The sequence below is a fragment of the Lepisosteus platostomus genome, chromosome 8 (genome assembly GCF_059453375.1).
Source record: "Lepisosteus platostomus isolate fLepPlt1 chromosome 8, fLepPlt1.hap1, whole genome shotgun sequence".
In the NCBI taxonomy this organism is placed as follows: domain Eukaryota; kingdom Metazoa; phylum Chordata; class Actinopteri; order Semionotiformes; family Lepisosteidae; genus Lepisosteus; species Lepisosteus platostomus.
Genome location: NC_142618.1, coordinates 43,367,643 through 43,390,089, shown reverse-complemented (window position 1 = coordinate 43,390,089; position 22,447 = coordinate 43,367,643). Strand labels below are relative to the sequence as shown.

Below are 22,447 nucleotides of genomic sequence, written 5' to 3'. Positions count from 1 at the left end.
TCATCAGAAAGAGTTGGCAAAATTACCTGTACGAAAGCAGGGAAACATCAGTGGACTGGTCAAGCTGTAAGGGAACTGCAAAAACATGGGACAGGTTTGTCTGGCATCTTGCACGGCCTTCAGGCTGTTCTGTTTGTAGCAAAAACAGACGTTTGAAAAGAAGAAAGTCTATAGAAAGTGGGGAAACTAGGCCCCTGGCAGCAGTTCTTTACATGGGTACTCAGCTGAGCTCTGCCATATTAACCAACACCCAAAGCGTGCTTCAGTATTAGACAAACTCCCTCGCCAGTGGTCAGTGTGAGATGAGGCGCAGGCCCGTTCGCTAACCGCGGTGCCCTGTCTGGGACAGAGGTGGACTCCACCCAGTTGCGGCGGCAGCTGTGCGGCGGGAGCCAGGCAGCCATCGAGAGGATGATCCACTTCGGCCGGGAGCTGCAGAGCATGAGCGAACGGCTCAGGAGAGAGTGTGGGAAAAACTCTGCCAACAAGAAGATGCTGAAGGTGAGAATCGGGTCGCTTTACAATACCCCTGTAGCACAGCTCCATATGTGGGTACAGCTGGAATGATAATTGGACAGACTCTCAGGTTTCAGCACTCGGGTCTGTTGGATTTAATCTGATGTTTGAAATGTACTGGGCACTCGAGCCGTAGTGAAAAGGGTAAGTCTGGGGGTCAGTGAAGTAAATTTGGTCATTTTTGCTGTGTACTAGAAATTTGTATTTCAGATCAAATGATACCTTTATTTTTTTGTCTTTACCAGATTCTTAGGAAATCTTTGTACTCAAGCAGGGTATAGTCTTATCCTCGTTTTTAGAACCAAGCAATATAATGATACTAGTGTAACATTCTATAACGACCCATGTGCACAAATTGGACAGGTTGGATCTTAGCACTGTGCAACCCGGATTTGGCTGGGTCAGCTGCCACGCCAGTCTCCACCAGCCCCCTTCACCAGACTCCACGGGCACTAGGGAACTAGAAAACCCACTCAAGTTTGGTTTGTTTTATCCATTCAACACTTTTTGGCCGAAAGAATCACAAAACACAACACATACAGCTGGGCCCCCCTTCACCCACCACTGGAGAGTGCATCAGCCAGCTAGGTGGCATACTCCAGTCATTATTTTACTGGTTAAAAAGATAAAAACACAATTTTACAAAAGAATAAATGAATAACTTCTAGTTTCTCTGCTTTTGCCAGCTCCTTGGATGGTCTTCTTAGTGGTTTTGCCTATGGCCTGTTGTCTGGTCTCTGTTTTTCCTGCACTGCCTGACTCTCAGTTCTGGGGGCCCCTGTCACCGAGTCCAGGCATCTGTGGTCCTTTCCTGGCTACCTCACACCCCTGTCAGTGGGAGGACACGTTTTAATAGAAAGGAGTGCAGTCAAGTATCAGGAACGTAAGGACTGACCCCTCCCTACTCTCAGACAGCAGTTTGGCTGACTGCCTGTCACACCCCACTATACCACGTATCAGTGGGAAAAGTGAGAAATTGCTTCACTGTCTGAATAATGGTCTAGCTTTAAGTAGGCCAGATTCTGCAAGCAATTCTACACGTTGTCAGGATGTCATAGGAAGGACGGCATTCCCCGCAGTACAGAGCCCTCTTCCAAAGTGAATGACCCACTAATGTGACAATTCTGGCCCAGGGTGAAGAGTAACGCTTACTAGTCTGCCAACACGTACAGGAACAGCATGGTTTCCCCTGGAGGTCTCACTCCCGGTACTGACCAGCTCTAGCCTCGCTTAGCCTTTTGAGATCTGAGGAAACCAGGCTAGAACAAGCTACCACTCCTATCAGAGGTTGTTTAGGTCTGTGATGATCCAATTCTAAAAAAATAGGGTATAAAAATCTGGAATATAAACCATGTAAGAATTGTGTTATGCTTTTGTTGTCCAAAATGCTTGACTTCTGAAAAAACCTGACTTTTATTTTTGTAGGATGCATTCAGTTTGCTTGCCTACTCAGATCCATGGAATAGCCCAGTAGGATATCAGCTACTCTCAATACAGAGAGAACCAGTGTGTTCCACTCTCAACAGTGCAATATTAGGTAAGTGGGTACTATACTTGTTTTTCTGCAAATAAGGAAAACATTTTAGCCAAGCGCTTCTTCTGCAGTAGTCTAAGTAGTATATTTTGGATTTAGAAAAGATAACAGGGGTTTGGATACTGTTGGACCTATACTAAATATTTTGCGAGTATGTATTTTTTCAAGTATGACGTCTTACAACCTAGGGGTCAGATATGTAAAACTAACAAAAATATAAGTGACAGTTTAGCAGCAATTATACTGTATGTGATCTGTTCTAATGGCATATTGCAGCCTAGAAATTCAACCTGCCAGCAGCCAATGCAGTTAATAGCTTTTTTTTAATGTGGCTAATCACTTTTCAGCATTTTCTTGCATTTCTTAATGTATATGTGCCAAGCTAAACCTCTCGTGCTTTGTGGAATATAGCATGTCAAATACACCACTTGAGTTTACCGGAGACCACAAAGTTTAATGTAAAGAAACTTATTATAAATGAGTAGGCCCAGAATGTCATGGTAGTGTCTGCAGTAGAAATATTACCTTGTGCATCAGGCCCTGCTGGGTTTAAACTGGATATTATGGCGGACATATTGCTTCATCAGTAATCATCAGTGGAGGATGGTGTTTTATGTAAACTTGAAATAAATACAGCTCAGTATGTATTCAATCTGGATTTATTTGATAAAGATTCCTGAATAATTCTGGTGTTGGAGGGTCCTCAACTGTCTGTGGAGAATGAACAGTTGTTCCTTTGGTTTGTTGATGAACCAGACAGTGATCATGCAGACACTGAGGTACCATATTCTATGTAATACGAGGACCATGTAATATCAGACTGTATTGAGAGAAAATGAACTTGCTGTACTCCATGACATTTGAAAGATTAGAGGGTTAGATGGACATATCAGAAGGTGCATCCAGTTGGCTGTATGAATAAATGCCCACATCTCACAAGTTTTCCCTAATCCTGCCGCTTGTCTCTGTGCTCCATCTTTTCCAGAGACTCACAATCTTCCCAAGCAGCCTCCTCTGGCTCAGGCGATCGGCCAGGCCACTCAGTGTCTGGCCCTGATGGCGCGCTCCGGGAGTGGCTCCTGTGCTTTCGCCTCAGTGGAAGACTATCTGCACTAGCTATGCAACCTGGAAGACGTCACAGGCACGCTCCATCGACACGTGTGATTCAACCTTAGGGACATTGAAACCAACAAGACGTCTCACTATTGAGATGCCCTTGTTTTGTTTTTTGTTTTTGTTTTTTAATTACTTACCTACTGGGGATAGGTTCTGATTGTCACTTCTGTTTCCTAGTTTACAAGGCATGGTGCAAATGACAAATATTGTTACTATTCCTATTAATATCATTTGCCTAACTTGCATATGAACGTTTGTTCTCCGTGTGAGAACTGGCAGGTGAGCATTAAAGGGCTCACTGCCCCCTTAAAATCACATCCCTATTAGTCACGTGGTGTTCCAAGAACAATTGTTTTATATGACCATATGCATATATACGTTAAATACGGCATATGCGTATGTGTATATATATATAAATATATATTTAAAAACTTAATTGAATTATATTAACAAGAAAAGTTTAAAATATTTAGCTACCAAAAATAAGAAAACCAAAAAAAAAAAATTTTATTATAGGAAGACGCAGTCTTTTGTGGGGAAAATTTGAATCAATATTCAGTGTAATGCAAGCCTGTATAGGGAGGTAGCACTGATTGATTTAGGACTTTTTTTTTCTCCTGTTTCTGCACCTCCCAAACAGCACAAACACCTGGTACAGGTTTGAAATGTGGCTTTAGATTTTTTGTTTTAAACTTTGTATTCTTTTCAAAGCTTGTCCTCGTACCTTGAATAACTCAGGAGCTGAATGCGATCGTTCATCACTGCTGAAGACTTCCCTGACCTGTCCAGCACCCAGTAGATTTGTTTTCGACATTTCTCCTTTTGATTTTTCCACCCGACTCGGATCTTGGCAGACCATTCCATTGTACACTCACCCTTGTAAAAAGTTAACAGTATTGTCAACAACACTGTGTGGTAATGACATTTACAATAAAAAAACCAAATATTTAGGAAGAAAATGTCTTAAACTTTGTACGTCCTCTGCATTTTTAAAAATGCTTGAACGACTACTTCTACTTGCAATAAAGAAAGTGTATCAAACAATTAACCAGCTATTAAAATTTACTTCCACAGATGAATCTGTAATTACCATACACAACTGTCCCATTTTATTAAACAGCCTTCCTGCAGAGATGTTACCATACCTTGTTTGCACGTCTTCTATATTTTTTTCTTCTGTTTTGGTATGGCACACGATTCATTTTCATAATTAGTTATTAAAAAAGGCCTTATTTCCCCAAATTTGACATCTCTTCTGCTCGCTTTATATGCAGAAAGACTTTTTAGCACATTTTACATTGTATTCTGTTGGTGAAAAGCAGAATCTAATGTGTGGATGCTTTTTCTTTATCTCAGGAAGTTAGGAGTTTGGCTGGATTACTACTGGGTGCCTGTAATGTGGGGCAAGACTCCTTTGAGGAAAGATGTTGTACTGTCTGATGACCCACACTTAAGGCAAGTCAACAGCTACCTCTAGCTCTGAGGCTTATTTCGTGTTATCCCCAGGAAAGGAGAAGGGAAAGTTTTCCTAGGGCTTTCAATGACACCCTTAAAACATTCAGAAATGATATTTTTAGACTTTTCTGACAATTAATCCTGACCACATTGTCTGTACCTGGTTATATAAGTTATATTTAACCATTATATTTGTTGTCTTGCAACATAAAAATGGATATTCAGCACACCCCAGGACCTCGGTGCCTCTCATCATTCTAAAACATGCTGTAGTTGGGACACCGTGAAGTTCAGCCACCACAGAGTTTGTAGTTTGAATCTGGTTTAGAAGTATTACTTTAAAGGGACCTTCACATGGCCTGACTTGACCTCATCAGTGGATTTAATAGTCGCATGTGTTAAGAACCCCGTTTAAAAAAAAAAAACTGCAGTGAGCCTTTTAATGTTCACAGATTCTTGGATGTGATAAGCTTGAGTTTTAAAATAGGCTAGAGCTGCTCATTGACAGTCTCATCCTAGTTCTGCAGGACTCTATTTTACAGCATGGAATTAAAAAAAGAAACTTCAGTGTTTTGTAATAAAGCTTTTGAATACTCTTTTCAGCCCATGTCACTCATTCCATCTCACTGAGCCCTTCTCAAGAAATCTACTTAAACTGGCTAGGTGTTTACTGTCTCATTTACTATGGGTTTGAATATTGACAGATCTGAGTGGTGCATTTATCGCAACACCTTTCGAACTGCATGCCATTTAGATTAAAGCTGATGTTTAAGGGTGGGGTATTTCAGATCAAGTTGTTCTTATATCTGCACTTCAAATGACAAGCTGTAGAAAGTGCATTTAAAACAAATGTAGGATACTGGAATGTAGACCCAGCCCCCATCCCATAAAAATAATAAAATATTTACCCTATCTATTGGAATCTGCATTAACAGTCTTGAGCATGCTCTCCTGTGCCATTTTGCACTCATTTTGATGAATTACTACAGTACATCTGTAATTACCCCAGGTTAAAATAATTACAGGGAGCCCTGCCACAGCAACCCGAATTAAAGGCACCCAGATAGGATTTGAAATAAGGGAAACTTCTTTGTTTATTTTTTCAAGGTTTGGATTCATTAATCATAATGTTGTACCAGTGCTGTCATAATGGGTTTTGGTGTTTAGAGTACAAAGCAATTTCCAGATGTAACATCTTGAAAATGCATGGGCTGCAAAATCATATTTTCCATACTTTTCACTATTGATAATGAAAGTGATAAAACAATGCACAAGGTTTTGCCTGTTCTTATGTGCTACAAGAATGTAATTCATAACCTTCTTAAAGAATTCCATTTAATATCTTTTATTCTGGATATAACCAAAATTCCATAATTTTCCTGGGCTAAAGTACACTAACCCTGAGTTATGTTTAATTTAAATCACACATTTATTGGTTATGGGAAACATGAGGCAGTTAGTTTAATATCACAGTGTCCATCTGCTTTTAGTTTTCAAGGCTGTGAATCATTTTTCTAAAGTTAAACAATTTGCAACCATGCAATGAAGTGTTATACACTCTAATTTGAATTGGCTTCATTACTAAACTATTCTCCTGATAGCTGATGAGTGAGTGTACTGGCAGGCTAAAGCTGTTCTCTCATCATTCATTCCATCCATGTGGTGCTATACCTTGGTGGTGATCGCGAGTCCCCACTGAATGAAGCGCTGTGAATAGGGTGTCCAGGAAAGTGTGATTTAAGTAAGGCATTATTCATCTAAGCATAATGTTCAAACCAGTGTTTGATTTAATAAGTCTGCAACCCATTAAGCTCATCAAATTCTTTGTGGAATCAGGTGAGATGCTTTGCTGTGAGCATATACTTCTACAAAGTTAGTTTTGTTCCAATATGAAAGAGCAGATGAATAGAATCATCCATGAATACAATGCATATTGTATTAATACTAATCTGATACTCACAAATGTAAAATGCATAACTAAAAAAAGTTTTCATTGCAATCACAATAGTTTTTTAGTCACCATAACCAAAACTCTTTAAAAAAAATCCATGCTCTGTGATGCAATCAAAAAAGCCTGCTAAATGTTTTTAATTCTAACTTTGTTGCCTTTTGGTTGATGGGTAAAAAAAATATTTTGTAATTTTTAATTTATGTATTGAACTGTCATATGTGAATCCTCATGTAAAATTCTCACAGTGCTCACTCCTGAATTAAATATTGTATGTATACACTGCTTTCACAGTTGCATTAAAAAAAACTCAATATTTTAACAACCTTACTTGAAAAGAAAGCTTTAAAAGAAATCGGTTGACCCTTTTCAGGTACTGAGAATTCCCATAGATCCTCAAGTCAAGGCTTCAAGTGAGCAGCAGATCTTGGCAGAGTTAGTGAAAAGTCTGTTCAACCCACAGTTCTTCAGCAGATCAGGATGTAAAAAGTGGGAATAGCTCTTCAGTGCAACTTTGTCTTTACTCAGTTGGCTTCTGCTCTCTGCTTGTGAATCCACCTCTTTTTAAACAATTCTGCTTTCCCTTTCTCCTTGGAATCTACAAAGACAAGATGAGACACTTGAGCTCTTTCTTCCATTCCTGCAAGTGACAACAGGACTGCCTCTGCAGTGTAAACCACAAAATGTAAGATTGCTTTTAAGAGCATCAAGGGGTATACACTTTCACAATGCAGATATTCAGGAAAAATCAAGACATCAACGTTTTCAAAAGTTACATAAAACTATGACTCGTCTTACAGTCATTTGTATTACTCTTACTTTATTGCATTTAACATTCATCTAAAACATTAGAATATGTAGGAAACAGTCACATCTGCAGTGCTTTGATACTGTAATTCAAACTTGAATACTGGCTTGTTTTTTTTCATCCCACATTTTCAAAAGTGTTAAAAAAGTACTAACCTCTGTAAAGGTGCAGTCTGCACACTCTTCTACAAAAGCTCACCACAATTCCATTCACACCCAAACATTTTTACCCTTTGGACAGCTGAATTTGCAGTGGCAGTGCAATTATGTGTATCCTAATAACATTCATTTCTGTACTATGAATAGCAAAGTGGTTCATTTTAAACCTAAAGGCTATGAAGGTAAGTTAGGAAGCTTTCAATCTCACAACTAATGCTCAACTTTGTCACTAGCCTGTGTTAAGTGTTCCCCCCTCCCTGTGAGAAGACTCACTGCATACTTCTGCAAGAACCAGCTGAAGAATTACATGCACAAACACCAAGTAAAGATGATTTCTGTATGCCAGTCCTGCAACAGTACTCCATATTTATTAGCTTACCCCACTGCTTGTCGATGAACTGCACAGCTGCCCTTTTGTTCTTCGCAGTCTTATTTTGGAGAGAAAGGAGCTGGTTTGCTATAAGAGTACAAAACAAGCAGGTTGGTCTCAGCAACATGATTAGGGTTTCTAGATTAATTAGCTATCTGATGTTAAATCACATAGCCCAGTGGTTTCAAATCCAAATCATGAAAAAAGCTACTCCTCACCGGAAAGGTTTAGGACTTGCCTGCAAATTATTAAGTTAAATACTTCTTGTGTTACCTTAACATACCCTGTACCAGACTCATTTATGCTAATTAAGCTATTATGACAAGTGCAAAATGCAAAAGCATAAGTTAAAGCAAAATAAGGAGCTAAATTATATAACAGGACTGAAATGGATCTTAAAAAGGTTCAGGGAACACAGTCATTTGTCAAATGCATTCAGATTACAAATCAATCACTATTGTAATAAGAAACTAAAATTGTTTCTTAAATCAACAGATGTGTGTCAATGTTACAAAGTTACTACAAGATAAGTTAAAGGAACAGCAAGGGATCCATTTTAAACACCTGAGAGCAAATAAAGTAAGAAGAACATCCTATTAACATGTTCTTGACCTCGCATCCATGTAATTTTTAAGGCTGTCAACCCAACAACACGGGGCCTCCCACCAGGATGTGTTGCTACAATGTAGTATGGCTTCCTCCCTGCACTTGATTGAGTGGAACTCGTACTTTTGTGCAGAGGAAGGAAAAGCACTGATGCAGAGAAAAAGTCCAACTTACTTGTGGTTCTGTTGCTTCCTGAGCCATACAGCCGGGATGTGATGAAATCACAGGCACTTGTTTGCTGTGCTTTTGCCAGAGAATGATCCTTAACCCTCTGGACTTTGTAGTTTTGTTTCATTCTGAGGTGTCGAAAAGACATTTACAGTTACTAACAGGATAATGGTTGAAAAGCATTCTGCCAGTTATAAGCCTCTAAATTGTAACATGGATTGTATGTTAGACATGCTTTACTCTTCCTTCAACATACAGAAAAACATGAATCGAACAGAAACATTGTTTTAGAATACTACCGTTTCTGTAGCACCCGTGCAAGGGAAAAATGTTTTTTTTTCTGTTTCTTTTACAGTTTGTAAGACAAGCGCATGGTGATTTTATTACCTGCATTGCTCATTTTGCTCCACCTCTGTGTCCTCTTCCTCAAACTGCCCGCTCTCTCCATCCTCTGGGCCGATGTCCTCCTCACCTTCCTCTCCACTTTCGTCATGCTCTAGGAATATGAAATTAATGGAGTTCATTCCATGGGATGTAAAGAGAAACGCAGATTACAGAGAGATACCTCTTATTGTTTTCGGTACTTTCATTTCCGTTCCACACTTGAATGCCCTATCATACTTTAAGTTCTCCCCCATGTTAAAGGGTTAAATGCCAGTAAAGCTTTACTTGTACAATATATCTGGAAGAACAAAAGTCAATCGCCCCTGCGTTAGAGCTTAATTGCTGTGAAATCAAGGTTAATGTGCAGAGCTTCAGCAGAACAGCTCTCAGACAGACAGTAGAGGAACATGTGTGAATATTGCCTTTTGAAACTCAGAATATTAGATTTTCTACTGGCCATGATTAGGAACTCCACCGAAAAACATATTGGAACTCTTCAGGCAGAAACATCATGCAAGACAGGAATACAGCAGTATCGTCACAAGGTTTTGAGATATGTATAAGGGCTGCTTTCAGCTGAAATTGGGAATAGGTAGTTGTGCTTGGGACTGACTTGTGTATTTCACCAGTTCCTCAAGATTTCAAAGGAATTAAAGTCCCTCTTTTGGATGAGAAGGCAATGCAAATCTCGACTCAACCACATGTACTGCCACTGAGACATAAGGTATTCTGGGGGCTCCTAATATTTTGGCCAGTTAGTAAAAGTACTCTGACAGTGTCAGTATTTATACTGAACCATGAAATTAAAAAGTGTTTCCTATTTTTATGGCACACTAGAATTAAAAAAATCTGTTTCATCCACTTGAGATATGAACTCACACATAAACAGATGTAGAGGAAGCAAGTGACACTTAACATACCTTGCACTTCTGATGTCTTGGGCTTTCTAAAGGGAAAGGAAAAAAGGTTTATATTGTAGGCGGGGAAAAAAATGAATTGGATAAGGTTTATTCAGTATTTCATTGACTAGAAAAGATAAAAAGATAAGCTAACTGCTGCTGAATCAGTTTGGTAACTGGCTCCTCAAAAAAAAAAACAAGAGAGAACACTCAGGAGCCAAACAGACTTGTCATTTGATTTTCAGTAACACCAGACTGTTTTCTGTAAGGATTACTGTACGATACTGAATTGCATAGCTTGTTGCAATTCTTTTCATGTGAGGTTCATGAACATTTACATACAGTATACAGCAGTATATATGCAAAAATACTGTTACATTTATATTTGCTGCTATCATTTAGAGGCAGATAAGATTTGTATATTTGCATATGTATATATATAGCATATATATAGTTTATGAAATGATGGTTGTTATCAGCTTACTTAAGTGTTGGTCTATGAATGTACAACGGGAATATTTTCTCACCCAGGGACAGAGGATTCAATTTCTTCTAGCACATCTTCAGGAAGAAGTTTTCTTTTCTATCAGGGGGTTTAAACATAAGAAGGAGTCACCAACAATTACCTGAACATACGTATAATAAAACATCATAGCCAAAGACTTGATAGTTTGGGTGGGTCTGATATAATGTTTAGGGATGTCCATCCCACCACAACACATCCATGGAGAATTGCAGCACCTAATAATTTTGTGTTTCTGTTAAACATCCCTGATATAAATTTAATTAACATTTGAATTCAAATTAAAATTCAGTTCCTTCTCCCACAAAGTAACCTAATTTAACAAGGTTGTGAAGAGAATAAGTATGTAAACAGTTAAAACCCATAATTTTGCAAGAACAAAGTACCTTTCTTTCTCAATTACCTGGATTCTTGGAATGGAATATAGTTAATACTGTATCCCACTACTTTTGTAAATATATATATATGTGTGTGTAAATGTTGCAATGAAAAACCTGATTGTCAAAACCCGATTATTATAAATTTATCAACAAATTAGTTGTTATGGACAACATTTTAAATAAGCTTTGTACTACTGTGCTGCTATATATTGGTCAGAACTTAAATTGTGGAAAATTAAGTCAGAAAGATTGAAACGAAAAAAAAATTTAGAATGTACTGAAACTGTACACAGATAGCAGTGGAAATTCTTATAAATACTGGCATCAATCCTTAAAATTCTCAGATTCACATTTTTTTAATACTGTGTATCAACAATCGGCTCATTGTGGCTTCAAATCCCCAAGTTTAAGATGGGAAAGCATCACTAAAAAAATTCAGGAATATTGAAACACCCCCTGTCAAATATACACTGTACCTTCTGTTCCTTAAAGAGCTCCTGTCTCTCCCTTCGCTTTTGTTTCAGCTTCTCCTTGTCTCTTTAAATGAAATTTAAAGCAGCGTTAACCGACATGAAATAGCGATCTGCAAAGCAAATGTGGCAAATATGCAGGATCTCTTCCCACATTTTCCGTACTTCCAATATATTGTCCCACAACAATCAAGCTAGACCGTAGACGACTTCATAATTAGTCCACTACAGTTAATGACTTATTTTATATCTACATACACTGCTGTACGCATTTGTTTCAATATTATTATCTTTCCTTTAGAACACAGTCTACAATCCTATTTTGTACAACTCGTCTAGGCAGCGTTGTAAATTTTAATTCACACTTTAAAACACACACACATTTAAAAAAATAGTAAAAAAAATCACGTTCTGCCTCTGCTAAGGTTAAACGTTAATTTAGACGGGCAAATGTCAAATTTAATGTGTTGACCAAAAATGTATCATATAATAATAGCACCTCCTGACACTCTCGATAGCATTTCTCACTCTCTGCTCAGCGACGGCTTTGGCTGCTTCAAAGGTTACTTCTTCTGGAGCTTCTTCATCCTCGTCACCACTTGACTCGGCTACCAAATTCAGCATTTCCTTCTCTGAAACCTTTCTAGTCCTCACTTTCGCCGAAGAAGCACCCACCGCTCCATGCTTTTTCTTCGCCATCTTTAAAATTTGAGTTCACAAAGTCACCTTTAACCCCTCAAAAAAGACTATGTAATGCCCCATACAAGGACGCAGAAACGTGTATCGCCCCATGTGGCTTGGATGACTTATAACAAAAACCACTTGATTTAGTTTACTGCACGTTCACATGGAAAATTTCGCGTGTCTCTTGCTGATATACATTACATGACACATTACATGAATTGTTCCAGATAAATATTAATAATATTAATATCTTAATATATTAATATCTTCAGATTAAGAGTACAATAAAAAAAAGAATTTCTCACATTTCGGCACAATTTAAAAACAGGAAAACAATTGTGTGACAAATTAACACAATCTCTCATGATCTCAACATAATAAGTATTAGCATATTTGTTATTTTCTGTTCCCAGGTCCCATGTTTGTGATGACAGATAGCTGTGCAAACATGCACAGGCCTTTACAAGATATCACATTGCTAATGAATTTAGTTAGCTGGGTTGATAAAAATAAAAAAAGAAATGCTATATTTATGAAAAGTGAGCAAAACAGTTTTGTGAGTGGTTAGAAATCTAAGGAGCAGAGTTACACTGAGATCTGTATGACTATTAAAACAGGAAAATTAGAAACTGAGATTGGTCTCAGAATCTAGTACTCTTTGCAAATATGATATTAGAGCTGATGTGCTTGCAAAGTGCCCAGCAAAATCTTCAGTAAGCTGACCAGCTATTTCTGTTCATATATTCATTCATTCAGCTACCTGGCAGACACATTGATCCCACTTAACCCACTTGGTCTATTCTAGGTTTATTTTAAAATAGGGGTATAAAATAATACAACCTTTTTGCATTGTAGAATTCTAAAATAATAATAATATAAATTGTGCTATAAAAAGATAGTTTTATTTTGTTAGTTTTGGAACAACTAGTTAGAACAAAAATTTTAAACAAAATATGAGAAAGTTTCAAAAGGTAAAGGCAACTTGTAAATAAGTGTATGATGGACTGGAATACACATTTCTGTTAGTTTCTCAACACATTCTTTCCAATAACACACAAGTGTCTGGATGTTTTCCTGGTTGAAGATTTTTAATTCTGCCACATGGGCACCAGCTGTTGGATCTTGTGATCACTGCCAAATTCCTAGCTTCAGAGAGTATGTTTAAGGCTACTGAAGTGGTGAAAGTTGGGTTAAGAGAGATCTGGACTTCCGTAAACTTTAAGTACAGAATGTTCAAAGTATCAGAAGGCACAGAAATACAAAGTGGTAGTAGTTCAGGTGGGTAGCTGCGTCAACATGCGTAGGCTGCAAAGGAACAAGTAATAGGTTTATTCCATGCTGAAAAAAAGAAGAAAGAGACAGACTACTGTTCTTTTAAATTTTCTCCATTCATTGGAAGTTTCATTTCACACCTCTCTACACCCATTCTGACTTCACACCTCTTGATTGGCCTCTCTTTCTGTCCCCTGCTCCCGCCTCTCACTCCTCCCCCCTCCCAACCTTTGTTCTCCCGCTACTTTACCTTTGCCTACTGCCCTGTCCCTCTCACACCTGAAGAAGGCACCACGGCCGAAACGTTGTGTTCTCTTTCTTCTTTTTTTCAGCATGGAATAAACCTATTACTTGTTCCTTTGCGAAATACAAAGTGGTCTGTTATTGCTCTGCTGCAGCAGAACACCTCTCTTGACATCCTACTGCTGTTTTCTACACAGGTTAATCAGAACAGCTGGTTTCAGCTGGTTCTCATGCACATCACAGGGTGCTGTTCTGGTGACCATGAGTCCAATCTCCAGAAAAAAAGCGAGGACTGGTGACTGGGTGCCCATCCTCACTCCAAACAAACTGCAACTGCATTCTCTCCACAGGCAGGACTGTCCCACTATATTACACCTTTCTTGGAAACCCTGAGAGATGGTCTCTGGGATAAGGAATTGCAAATAATAATAACAACAATCATAATAATAATAATTCAATAAACGTACATAGGGCTTTTCTGGATACTCCTCTCAAAACAGTTTTCAGGTAATGGGGACTCCCCTCCACTACCACCAAAGTTTAGCACCCACTTGGAAGTGTGCCAGAAAACACACCATACATCAGCTATCAGTGGGGAGAAGAACAGAGTGATGAAGATAATTCTTTGTTGGGGTTTATTAGGAATAGAATAATGTCTCCATTAATATACTGGGGCATTAGGAACCACACAGACCACTGGGTGACTGCCCCCTACTAACCCCACTAACACATCTTCCAGCAGCAAACCTAGTTTTCCCAGGAGGTCTCTCATCCAGGGACTGACCATGCTCACATCTGCTTAGCTTCAGTGGGTTAGCAGTTGCAAGTGCAGGGTAGTATAGCTGTTAGCTTAAAGTGGTTGTGATCACATTTAAGTGGCAAGTGATCATGAAGTCAAATAGTATGTGCTCACGCAGCAGCTAAGAGGTTCCTACTCTGATTCTATCAAGAAATGGGTAAATTGCTTGAAAGCCAGCTTATGCCAGTTTATGCCAGTGTATTGCTTATACCAGCAGCCATATCACTCTGCAACTCACAACTGGCAACCCACTGAAGCTAAGCAGGTGTGAGCCTGATCAGTACCTGGATGAGAGACCTCCTGGGAAAAACAAAGGTTGCTGCTGAAAGAGGTGTTAGTGGGGCCAGCGGGAGGCACTCACCCTGCGGTCCATGTGGGTGCCATGTGGGGGCACTTTGGCTGCCATCGCATCATCCAGGTGGGGGTGCACATTGGTGGTGGTGGTGAGGAGTCCCCATTACCTATAAAGCGCTTTAAGTGTAGTGTCCAGAAAAGCGCTATATAAGTGTAAGTTATTATTATTATAAAGCATTTTCAGCTTGATGCAGTTCGACCCGGTTATTTGCATTAATTATTTTTGTTTTTTGAACATCCATATTCAGTTACTAAATAATTCAATGTAGTACTGCAACAAGTATGGCACTGCTGTGGACAAAAGAGGAAACCAAAGCTGACAACATTTCCAACAAAATCCTGCTGGGGAAAAAATGTTGATCAGATGTTTCTAAGATTAACCTACAAATTCATTATGAATACTGACTGAATTGTCCATTCTTCTGAATTGTCTGTGCTTTTGTAAAGAGTTCTTTATTAACATGTCCAGCATGTATTGCCACCTGTGGTCTGTAGGCCTCAAAACTGCAATGCAATTAGAGTGCAAAGGAGCAATGGTGGGCATTTCCGCAAGCAAGTAAAAGATGGAATGATTGTCTTGCAAATTTTCTTCACTGACAACAGGGTGTTTTTGCAACTTGGAGTAATGCTAAAAAAAGATGTATTGTTAAGCTGTTACTGGGGCTTTGTCTGGTCTAAACTGTTCTTATTGCATGTTGGAAAAGCCTGAGCTATACAAGTGGTCATACTCACTGCTGAGTCAGTTATGCTCATGCTAATAATAAAGTCATGAAGAATATATTTGATTAATTTTTGTTTGTCTGTTACAGTAAAACTGTTGCAGTAAAACCTCCTTAGGACGGCAGTGTGCTTTATTGAATCCTGCTGAACGTCCCTCTTGCACTTTATATTATATGATTATATTAATGAAACCATAACCAAAACTAAGTGAACCTGTGCTAAAAAAGGTTTGAACATCTTTTTACTGTGGCTTTTGTGAGTTCCACAGGAGTTATCAGCTCCACCCCTGTCTACCTCATTATTGAAGCGGCATCTAAAATGAGAATATGTAAACCAACACACTTCCTCCTTTCTGTTGTTGAGTTCATCCACTGAGAAGGACAGACTGGTCTCCACAATTCTCTTGGTTTTTTATCCTCCTTGTAACACTCATTGGATAACATAACTACTAAGGTGAGCTTTTATTCCGTTTTATTTATCTTTGTCTTGTTCTTACACAAAAATAATAACTCCAAGTTTGTACCAGGAAACAGCAGATGGATGTTGCTACTGTGCTCTCAAGATGCTTTGCTGAGGCAAATTAGTTGTCTTTGCTGGTAAATGACACTGCACAATATGAGACCACAATACAATAATTTATAATGTAATGATCAGAAGCATAGGATTCAAAGATGATCATTAAATGACATTAAAAGACAAAACACGAACAGGAAGTTAGAATTTGAATCACAGAATGTCAGTTAAAGCCTGTTTAATAGCTATAATTTAACCATCAGAAGTATGCTTTGTGGTACATTTTAAGTATAGACTCTTTGGACATTTCGGGATATTCGTTTTTTATTTGTTTAGTTATTTAGATATTATTAGTTTAATATTGGGCTGAACAGTGACACAATGGTTAGCATGGCTGCCTGGCTGGGCCCGGGGTTTAATTCCTGGGGTGCTATCTGTGTGAAGGTTGTATGTTCTCCCTGTGTTTGCATGGGTTTTGCTGGGTGCTACAGTTTCCTCCCACAGTCTAAAGATATACTGGTAGGTTAATTGGCTTTCAGGAAAATAGGCCCAGGTGTGAGTCTGTGTGTTTCTGCATGTCTTCCTTGTGATGGAGTGGTGTCCTGTCCAGGGTGTATCCTGCCTTGCGCCCGTTGCTTTCTGGGATAGACTCCGTCTCCCCAGCAACCTTGAAATGAATTGGATAAAATAGTTGAAAAATTGATGGATGGATAGTTTAAATATCAGAAGGATGCTTTGTGGTATATTGTAAGCAGAAACTGTAATAGTTGCCGAAAAAGGTATAATAGGGAATTATCAATTTAAATTTAAACTCTGACCAAATGTTTCAGACAACACGTCAGATCATTGAGCATCAAAAATCTCTCCAAGCTAATAGTTCCATTTTACCTTTCTTGTCTTCGATTCCAGAACTCTTACTAGAGAAACACCAGACCAAAAAACCTATCCTTAAACTAAGTTCACACATTTTCTCACATATCAGTGATGAATGTTTTTTCTTTCTAAATTGCTCCATTCATTTACAGATTTTAAACTTTCAGACTTTACCTAGAATTCACCTCTCAGATTTCTATCTCTTCTGTCTTTCTATCTCTCACCTCCATTTCCCATACTTACATTCTCGGTCCTTATACTGCTTACAAACTCCTTCTTGGGCTCATATCCCTGCTCCCTCCCTCATTCTCCCTCACAGTAGAAAAAGGCTCCTTCTTTCAGTGCGGAACCAGCCTTCTCTTATCCTTGTGCAGCGTACGCAACAACTGTATGTAACTCTGCACTCAAACTGCATATTAGAATTTTGCACACTGACTAAGAAAACAATACGCATGTCTTGTCATCTGCCTCTGTTGCTCACGTTATGTGTAGAAACAAAAGCAGCAGGAACAACTTAACTTTTTTATACAGGAATTAGGGCATGGGGATTTTAAGTTAAGTGGTGTAAAGGCCTGTGGACTTGGAACACTTTTTATTCTTTCCTATGTTTTACATAATGACTCAATGGAAAACTAAAGATCATCCACCCATCCATTTTCTAACCCCATTTATCCAGTTCAGGACTCTACTGCAAGGAACATGGATACACAGGAATACACCCTGGATGAGCTATCAGCCCATCCCAGGTCGGGCACACAAACACACATCCTGGAACACACATCCTAATACCAGGGCCAATTTTCTCAGGGGCCAATTAACCTACCAGGATGTCTTTGGACTGTGGGAAGAAACCAGACCATCCAGAGGTAACTCATGTGCACACAGGGGTTACGAGCACAGCCGGCACCAATTAACTCCAAATGATTCAATCTTCATTCCATATCCTTTCCAAACTATTTCGCAACTATTTAAACCCTCTACTCACTGCTACTGGTGCTTGGTATTAGGATTTCATCTGCCTCCTGAGCTTGCCTTGCCATCCTTTCCTGAAACCCTCTCTACCTTGTCTGGATCTCCTCACCTACCATTCTTTGGCTTTGGACTTCTCGCTACCTCTCTCGTCTCGCCCCTCTAGGATCTGTTTGCCTGACTTCATTCTGACTAACTGGATTTGACCTCGCTTGGAATTACTGACCACTGTCTTCTTTGCCTGCTGTCTTGGATACCTTGGCTTTCAGATTGTGCCTCGAGACCTGCACAGGGTTTGTTAACAGGGAGAACATGCAAGCTCTGTACAGATGGCAGCCCAGGGTCAGAATTGAACCCAGGGTCCCAGTGCTGTATGACAGCAATGCTAACCACTGTGCAGCACACATTAAAAATCAAATGCGTTTTTTTGTACATGTATTACAGTATATCATATTTTGGGTAATTCGCTGTCTTTTGTTCCTGCAGACTACTGAGAAATATTTAGCTATTTTATCCAAGGCTGATTAGAATGGTCAGATTGCCTGAAAAGGCACAAAGAGATGTCATTGTGTCTGTAGTTTAGGACCTCTCTTTTTGTACAAGGTGTAAAGAATACTTTCTTGCCCGCCAATATCTCTGCAATCAAATGGGATCAATTAACCTAATAAAGGCCATTTCTTTTAGTATATGAAGTATTAAAACCATTATATTATCTTTATACTTTTAAATAAAAAGCCCAAAGATAAGAAAAGCAGTGAATCTTTGGCATCTCTTCCAGAATTGTTAAATATAACATAAGACAGCTCTGGACATTTTTGAAAGTCTGCATGCCCACCTCTTTCCCATTTGAGGGATGGTTACCCAGATGCTTTCTGTAACATAATGAATATTATAATGAAGTGGTAAGAGAAATGTCTTCAGCTGTACTAAATGACTGAATTTGATTTAACTGTCTGGCCAGAAAATCACCTTTACTGACAATATGTTCAAAGAATCCCAGTCGGTTCATTAACACCTGATGGACTACATATCTAAGATTCAGTCCAATTAGATTAAGAAACAGAGAAGTGATACAGTTTGTCATATTGACTAATTAGAATAATATACCACTCAGAGCTCATCTTTGTGGTGCAGTATTATTTCCAATTTCAAAAATCTATGAGCTGGGTATTTGTGAAATAGGTAAATTTCCCATATGCATTTAAGTTGATGATATGCAGTTCAAGATATCTATCTGATAACTTCTTCTCTTTCCCAAAACCCATTATGTAGTACAGATCCTGACCAGTAAATTGGAAAGGTTGTCTGTGATTGTGTGTTGGTGGAGGAATTATAGACATGGTCATTCATTTTTTTTTCAGCAAGACAACAAATACATCTGAGGAAGGCTGAAAAACACGGAAGGAAATATATGAATTATTCCGGTAAGCAAAAACACACTGAAGCCAAATTTTATTTTATATCTTTTTACTGTTCAGATAATGTTCATTTTGTGATTTGGAGAGATTACAGAGGGAAGAATACATTTAGCTAAAGATAACTTTTTTTAATTTCTAGGTTGTTCCCAATGGTCCATTTCTTATTTTACCTCTCAAAGTCCAATTCCTATTATAAATCAGAACCTATTTCAAACACAAACCCAAAAGGTGATTAAAAATAATTCAGAGTGAAATCAAACAGCACCACCAATACAAAAGTAAGTGTATAAGTGAAGCATGCCCTTCACTTATTCAGAATAATAAAGGATAACATTACAGTCTAGTTTGTCAAGAAAAGTTAGGATAGAAGTTGTGAGAAGGGCATCTAAATATAATATCTGACTACAAATCATGGGTTATTGTGATATTTTCATGTAATCAAAAATATATACTACAGTATGTAGTCCTGCAGGCAGAACAAAACACAAATAGCTCCATGATAGGCTGCTGCTTCTGCATTTGTTTTTTTTAAATTACTGTACTATCCCCCTGTTCTGCATGTAAGCTCTGAAAAAATGATAATGCCTCACAAATACCTTGAAAGAAAAAAGTAGAAAAACCAAGGCTGAAAGGAACTGATGGAGATTCCATCCTATGCTTCCAAATTTACACACAAATTTAATCGACAAAATGTCAACCTTATCTTATGCTTACAGAGGTGATGATAAAGGATTCTGACGTTGTATTCTCACCGGAATGTTTACAAAGAGAAGACTGTCTCCTTTGTGTACAGTAGGACACAAACGTCTTTAAACGTCTTCTCAAATGGCCCTGCATGGATTACAAACTAGTATCTTAACATTACAATAACTTTAAACACAATAATGTTATTGTACGTCTTACAGTTGATATTAAAGATCCATGCATAAGCAGTAAGATTTTCTACCTAAAAATACATAACTGTTGGAAAATTTTATAGAATAGCTTTCTTACTTCTTATTATATTTTGTTGTAATAAAAATACCGGTAATTGATTTTTTCTAATGCGCTTGTAAAAAAGTTATTTTTTGTTGACTTGAATTCTAACAAACAAATAATATATATAAATATTAAAACTATATATTTTTTAATTTGGTTTTGAACTTTGGCTAACATTGGAACAATCTTGTGCAAAGCAGAATGTATGTTAATGTATGTTATCTGATACTGTATATAGTGAAAGTGGTCTAGTCATGGTTTCAGTGGACACCTTGGGTATTTCTATGGAAACATACACACATTTAACTATGAATTTCACAGGAAGCCAATAAAAAAAAAAACTAAAATAAGTGCATAATCTTATTAGGTTTTCCACTGAATTCTTTAAAGGTTATTGTTGGGATATTGTGAGGTACTGCTACAGTTAATTCAAAATAATGCAAAACAATTATGAGCACAGGAAAAACTGGTAATTTGGTAATACACATTTTACTAAAGAAACACAGCTTTTGATATTACAAACGCAAACAGCAAAGAACACAATTGGATTGAAAGTATTATTTAATTATGTGTTAGACCAAATCTCATTACTATCAATGAGCAAACATAACAAACCCAAAGGTGACTAACATTTTCTCATTCCAGTAAGTAACACTTTAACATTAACAGAACCAGAAAGCATTACCCCAGAAATAGTAGACTTCAACTGTAAAATATTTTGCTATCCATACAAACTTTACAAAACTCCACAAAAAAGAGCATGTCACCCCACTGGACTGTTTTCAGAAGACTGAAACTCAAACCAGAGGACACAACTGGAAGAGTTTTTAAAACTTAGAACAAGAGGCACTTGTTTACACAAAAAGTTGTGGGAGCTTGATACAACCTGAAATCAATATCCTGGCTTCTCTCTTTGGAGTAATTAGCAACTAACAAGCAAATTGCCTCTGCCTATTTGTAACCCTTTTCACATTCTTAAGTCTTAACATGGGAGGTTTTTACTAATATCTTCTTGAGCAACCCATAATATGAGAAAACCACAATGTGTCTCAGAGTGAAATAGGTCTTTTACTGGTTCTGTTTTACAGATGATCAGACTAATGGATAACAGCACTGGAAAGAACAATTCCTTGAACTTCGACAATTCATCCTACATTCTGGTCACCATCTATAGCATCACCCTGCTGGGGGGCATAATTGGCATCTTTTTCATGACCATATTCCTGAAGAACAGCCAGAACAAACTTTCAATCACTACTATCTCCATCATCAATCTCGTCCTAGTGCACGGTAGCTTTCTGTTCTCTGTTCCCTTAATCATGGAGTATTATGCCACTGGCAGTTGGAAGCATCCCTTCATTCTCTGCAAGCTGGTGAGCATCTCCCTACACACCCACTTGTACTTGTCCTTCTTTTTTTACGTGGCCATCCTGGTGGTGCGCTTTCTTTTATTCTTTGGGAGAAAGCCGAGAGACTTCTACAGACCGCTGTATGCTTTCATCGCCAGTGCAGTGGTGTGGATAGTCATCTTTGTCAGCCTGTTCCCACCCCTGCTGATGGAGTACGGAAAACATCAAAACTACAACAAAACCAAATGTTTCCAATTTCAGGCTGAATTTAAGAGAGGATTCGTCATTGTATTCAACATGGTGATTGTGGCTGCCTTCATCTTAGTCTCCTTGCTATTGGTCTTGGCCCAGATATTCATTCTCACAAAAGTGATCATATCAAACAAGACTAATTTGCGGTCGCGTCAAGAGTTCAGGGCTCAGCTGAAAAACCTCAGCTTTATTATGATCTTGATCATTTGTTTTCTGCCTTACCATATTTTCAGAATTCATTACGTAAATAAGATCGCCGTCAACCCTTCTGATACGGGGCTTAGCCAGAAGAATGACATTTATTTGTCCATCACGACTCTGTGCTGTTTAGACCTGTTAACATTGTTAGCCAGAGGCATTAAGTAACCCTTGTCTGCTGCAAGATTGTGGTTTTCTCTTTTGTATTTCCAGTCTAAAATGTAACAAAAAAGCCAAAAATGCACATGTGAGATGGTTGTGAATATTTCTTCTGCACAGATAGATGTTTCATTTAACCTTTTGTGGGCAAAAAAAATGAAAAATCAAAAGGAATGTTAACCAACTTTTGGTATTTTTAGATTTGTGTCTTTTACTAATCAATAATGATATTCAAAATACTAAGGTGGAATCGCATTTGTCAGTGATCCCACTCACCATAGACATTGTTTTGAATCTTGTCTTCCAGGGGAAAGATTGTCATGTACAGCTC

At 38.2% G+C, this 22,447-nt stretch overlaps 3 protein-coding genes and 1 long non-coding RNA gene across 5 annotated transcripts in view; 3 read left to right on the top strand and 1 right to left on the bottom strand.

The window, feature by feature from the left end:
• ranbp9 (RAN binding protein 9) overlaps nucleotides 1-4,125 on the top strand; it is a 40,384-nt gene extending 36,259 nt beyond the window's left edge. The window contains exons 12-14 of the mRNA XM_088643609.1: nucleotides 350-501; nucleotides 1,942-2,053; nucleotides 3,036-4,125. Coding sequence (XP_088499735.1) covers nucleotides 350-501; nucleotides 1,942-2,053; nucleotides 3,036-3,166 — 395 coding nt within the window. The 3' untranslated portion in view covers nucleotides 3,167-4,125. The remainder of the gene's footprint in view (nucleotides 1-349; nucleotides 502-1,941; nucleotides 2,054-3,035) is intronic.
• A 913-nt stretch (nucleotides 4,126-5,038) lies between these two features.
• Nucleotides 5,039-12,070, bottom strand: nol7 (nucleolar protein 7). Its single transcript, XM_088643610.1, has 8 exons — nucleotides 11,835-12,070; nucleotides 11,342-11,402; nucleotides 10,490-10,545; nucleotides 9,984-10,009; nucleotides 9,067-9,175; nucleotides 8,686-8,807; nucleotides 7,915-7,992; nucleotides 5,039-7,167 (listed from the first exon to the last, which is right to left on the bottom strand). Exons 1-8 carry the CDS (start codon nucleotides 12,032-12,034, stop codon nucleotides 7,094-7,096), a joined length of 726 nt encoding a protein of 241 aa, XP_088499736.1. The 5' UTR covers nucleotides 12,035-12,070; the 3' UTR covers nucleotides 5,039-7,093.
• Nucleotides 7,986-10,169, top strand: LOC148657382 (uncharacterized). Its single transcript, XR_015940959.1, has 2 exons — nucleotides 7,986-8,484; nucleotides 9,035-10,169. It is a non-coding gene; the product is annotated as an uncharacterized LOC148657382 (long non-coding RNA).
• A 2,663-nt stretch (nucleotides 12,071-14,733) lies between the features above and the next one.
• On the top strand, nucleotides 14,734-22,199 carry LOC148657380 (putative G protein-coupled receptor 141). 2 transcript variants are annotated; one of them, XM_088643608.1, is made up of 3 exons: nucleotides 14,734-15,860; nucleotides 19,128-19,186; nucleotides 21,247-22,199. In XM_088643608.1, exon 3 carries the CDS (start codon nucleotides 21,247-21,249, stop codon nucleotides 22,123-22,125), a length of 879 nt encoding a protein of 292 aa, XP_088499734.1. In that variant the 5' UTR covers nucleotides 14,734-15,860; nucleotides 19,128-19,186; the 3' UTR covers nucleotides 22,126-22,199. The 2 variants fall into 2 exon arrangements, with proteins under 2 accessions (XP_088499734.1, XP_088499732.1); XM_088643606.1 differs by having other exon boundaries at nucleotides 19,124-19,186.
• Nucleotides 22,200-22,447: the final 248 nt, after the last annotated feature.

What these genes read in the sequence shown, in the direction of transcription:
- nol7 (XM_088643610.1), bottom strand. Translation starts at nt 12,034, where the DNA reads ATGGCGAAGAAAAAGCATGGAGCGGTGGGTGCTTCTTCGGCGAAAGTG. An exon ending in ATTGAATCCTCTGTCCCTGG is followed by an intron (nt 10,010 to 10,489) that starts GTGAGAAAATAT and finishes CTTTCCCTTTAG; the next exon opens with AAAGCCCAAGACATCAGAAG. An exon ending in GAGCAAAATGAGCAATGCAG is followed by an intron (nt 8,808 to 9,066) that starts GTAATAAAATCA and finishes TCGACACCTCAG; the next exon opens with AATGAAACAAAACTACAAAG.
- LOC148657380 (XM_088643608.1), top strand. Translation starts at nt 21,247, where the DNA reads ATGATCAGACTAATGGATAACAGCACTGGAAAGAACAATTCCTTGAAC.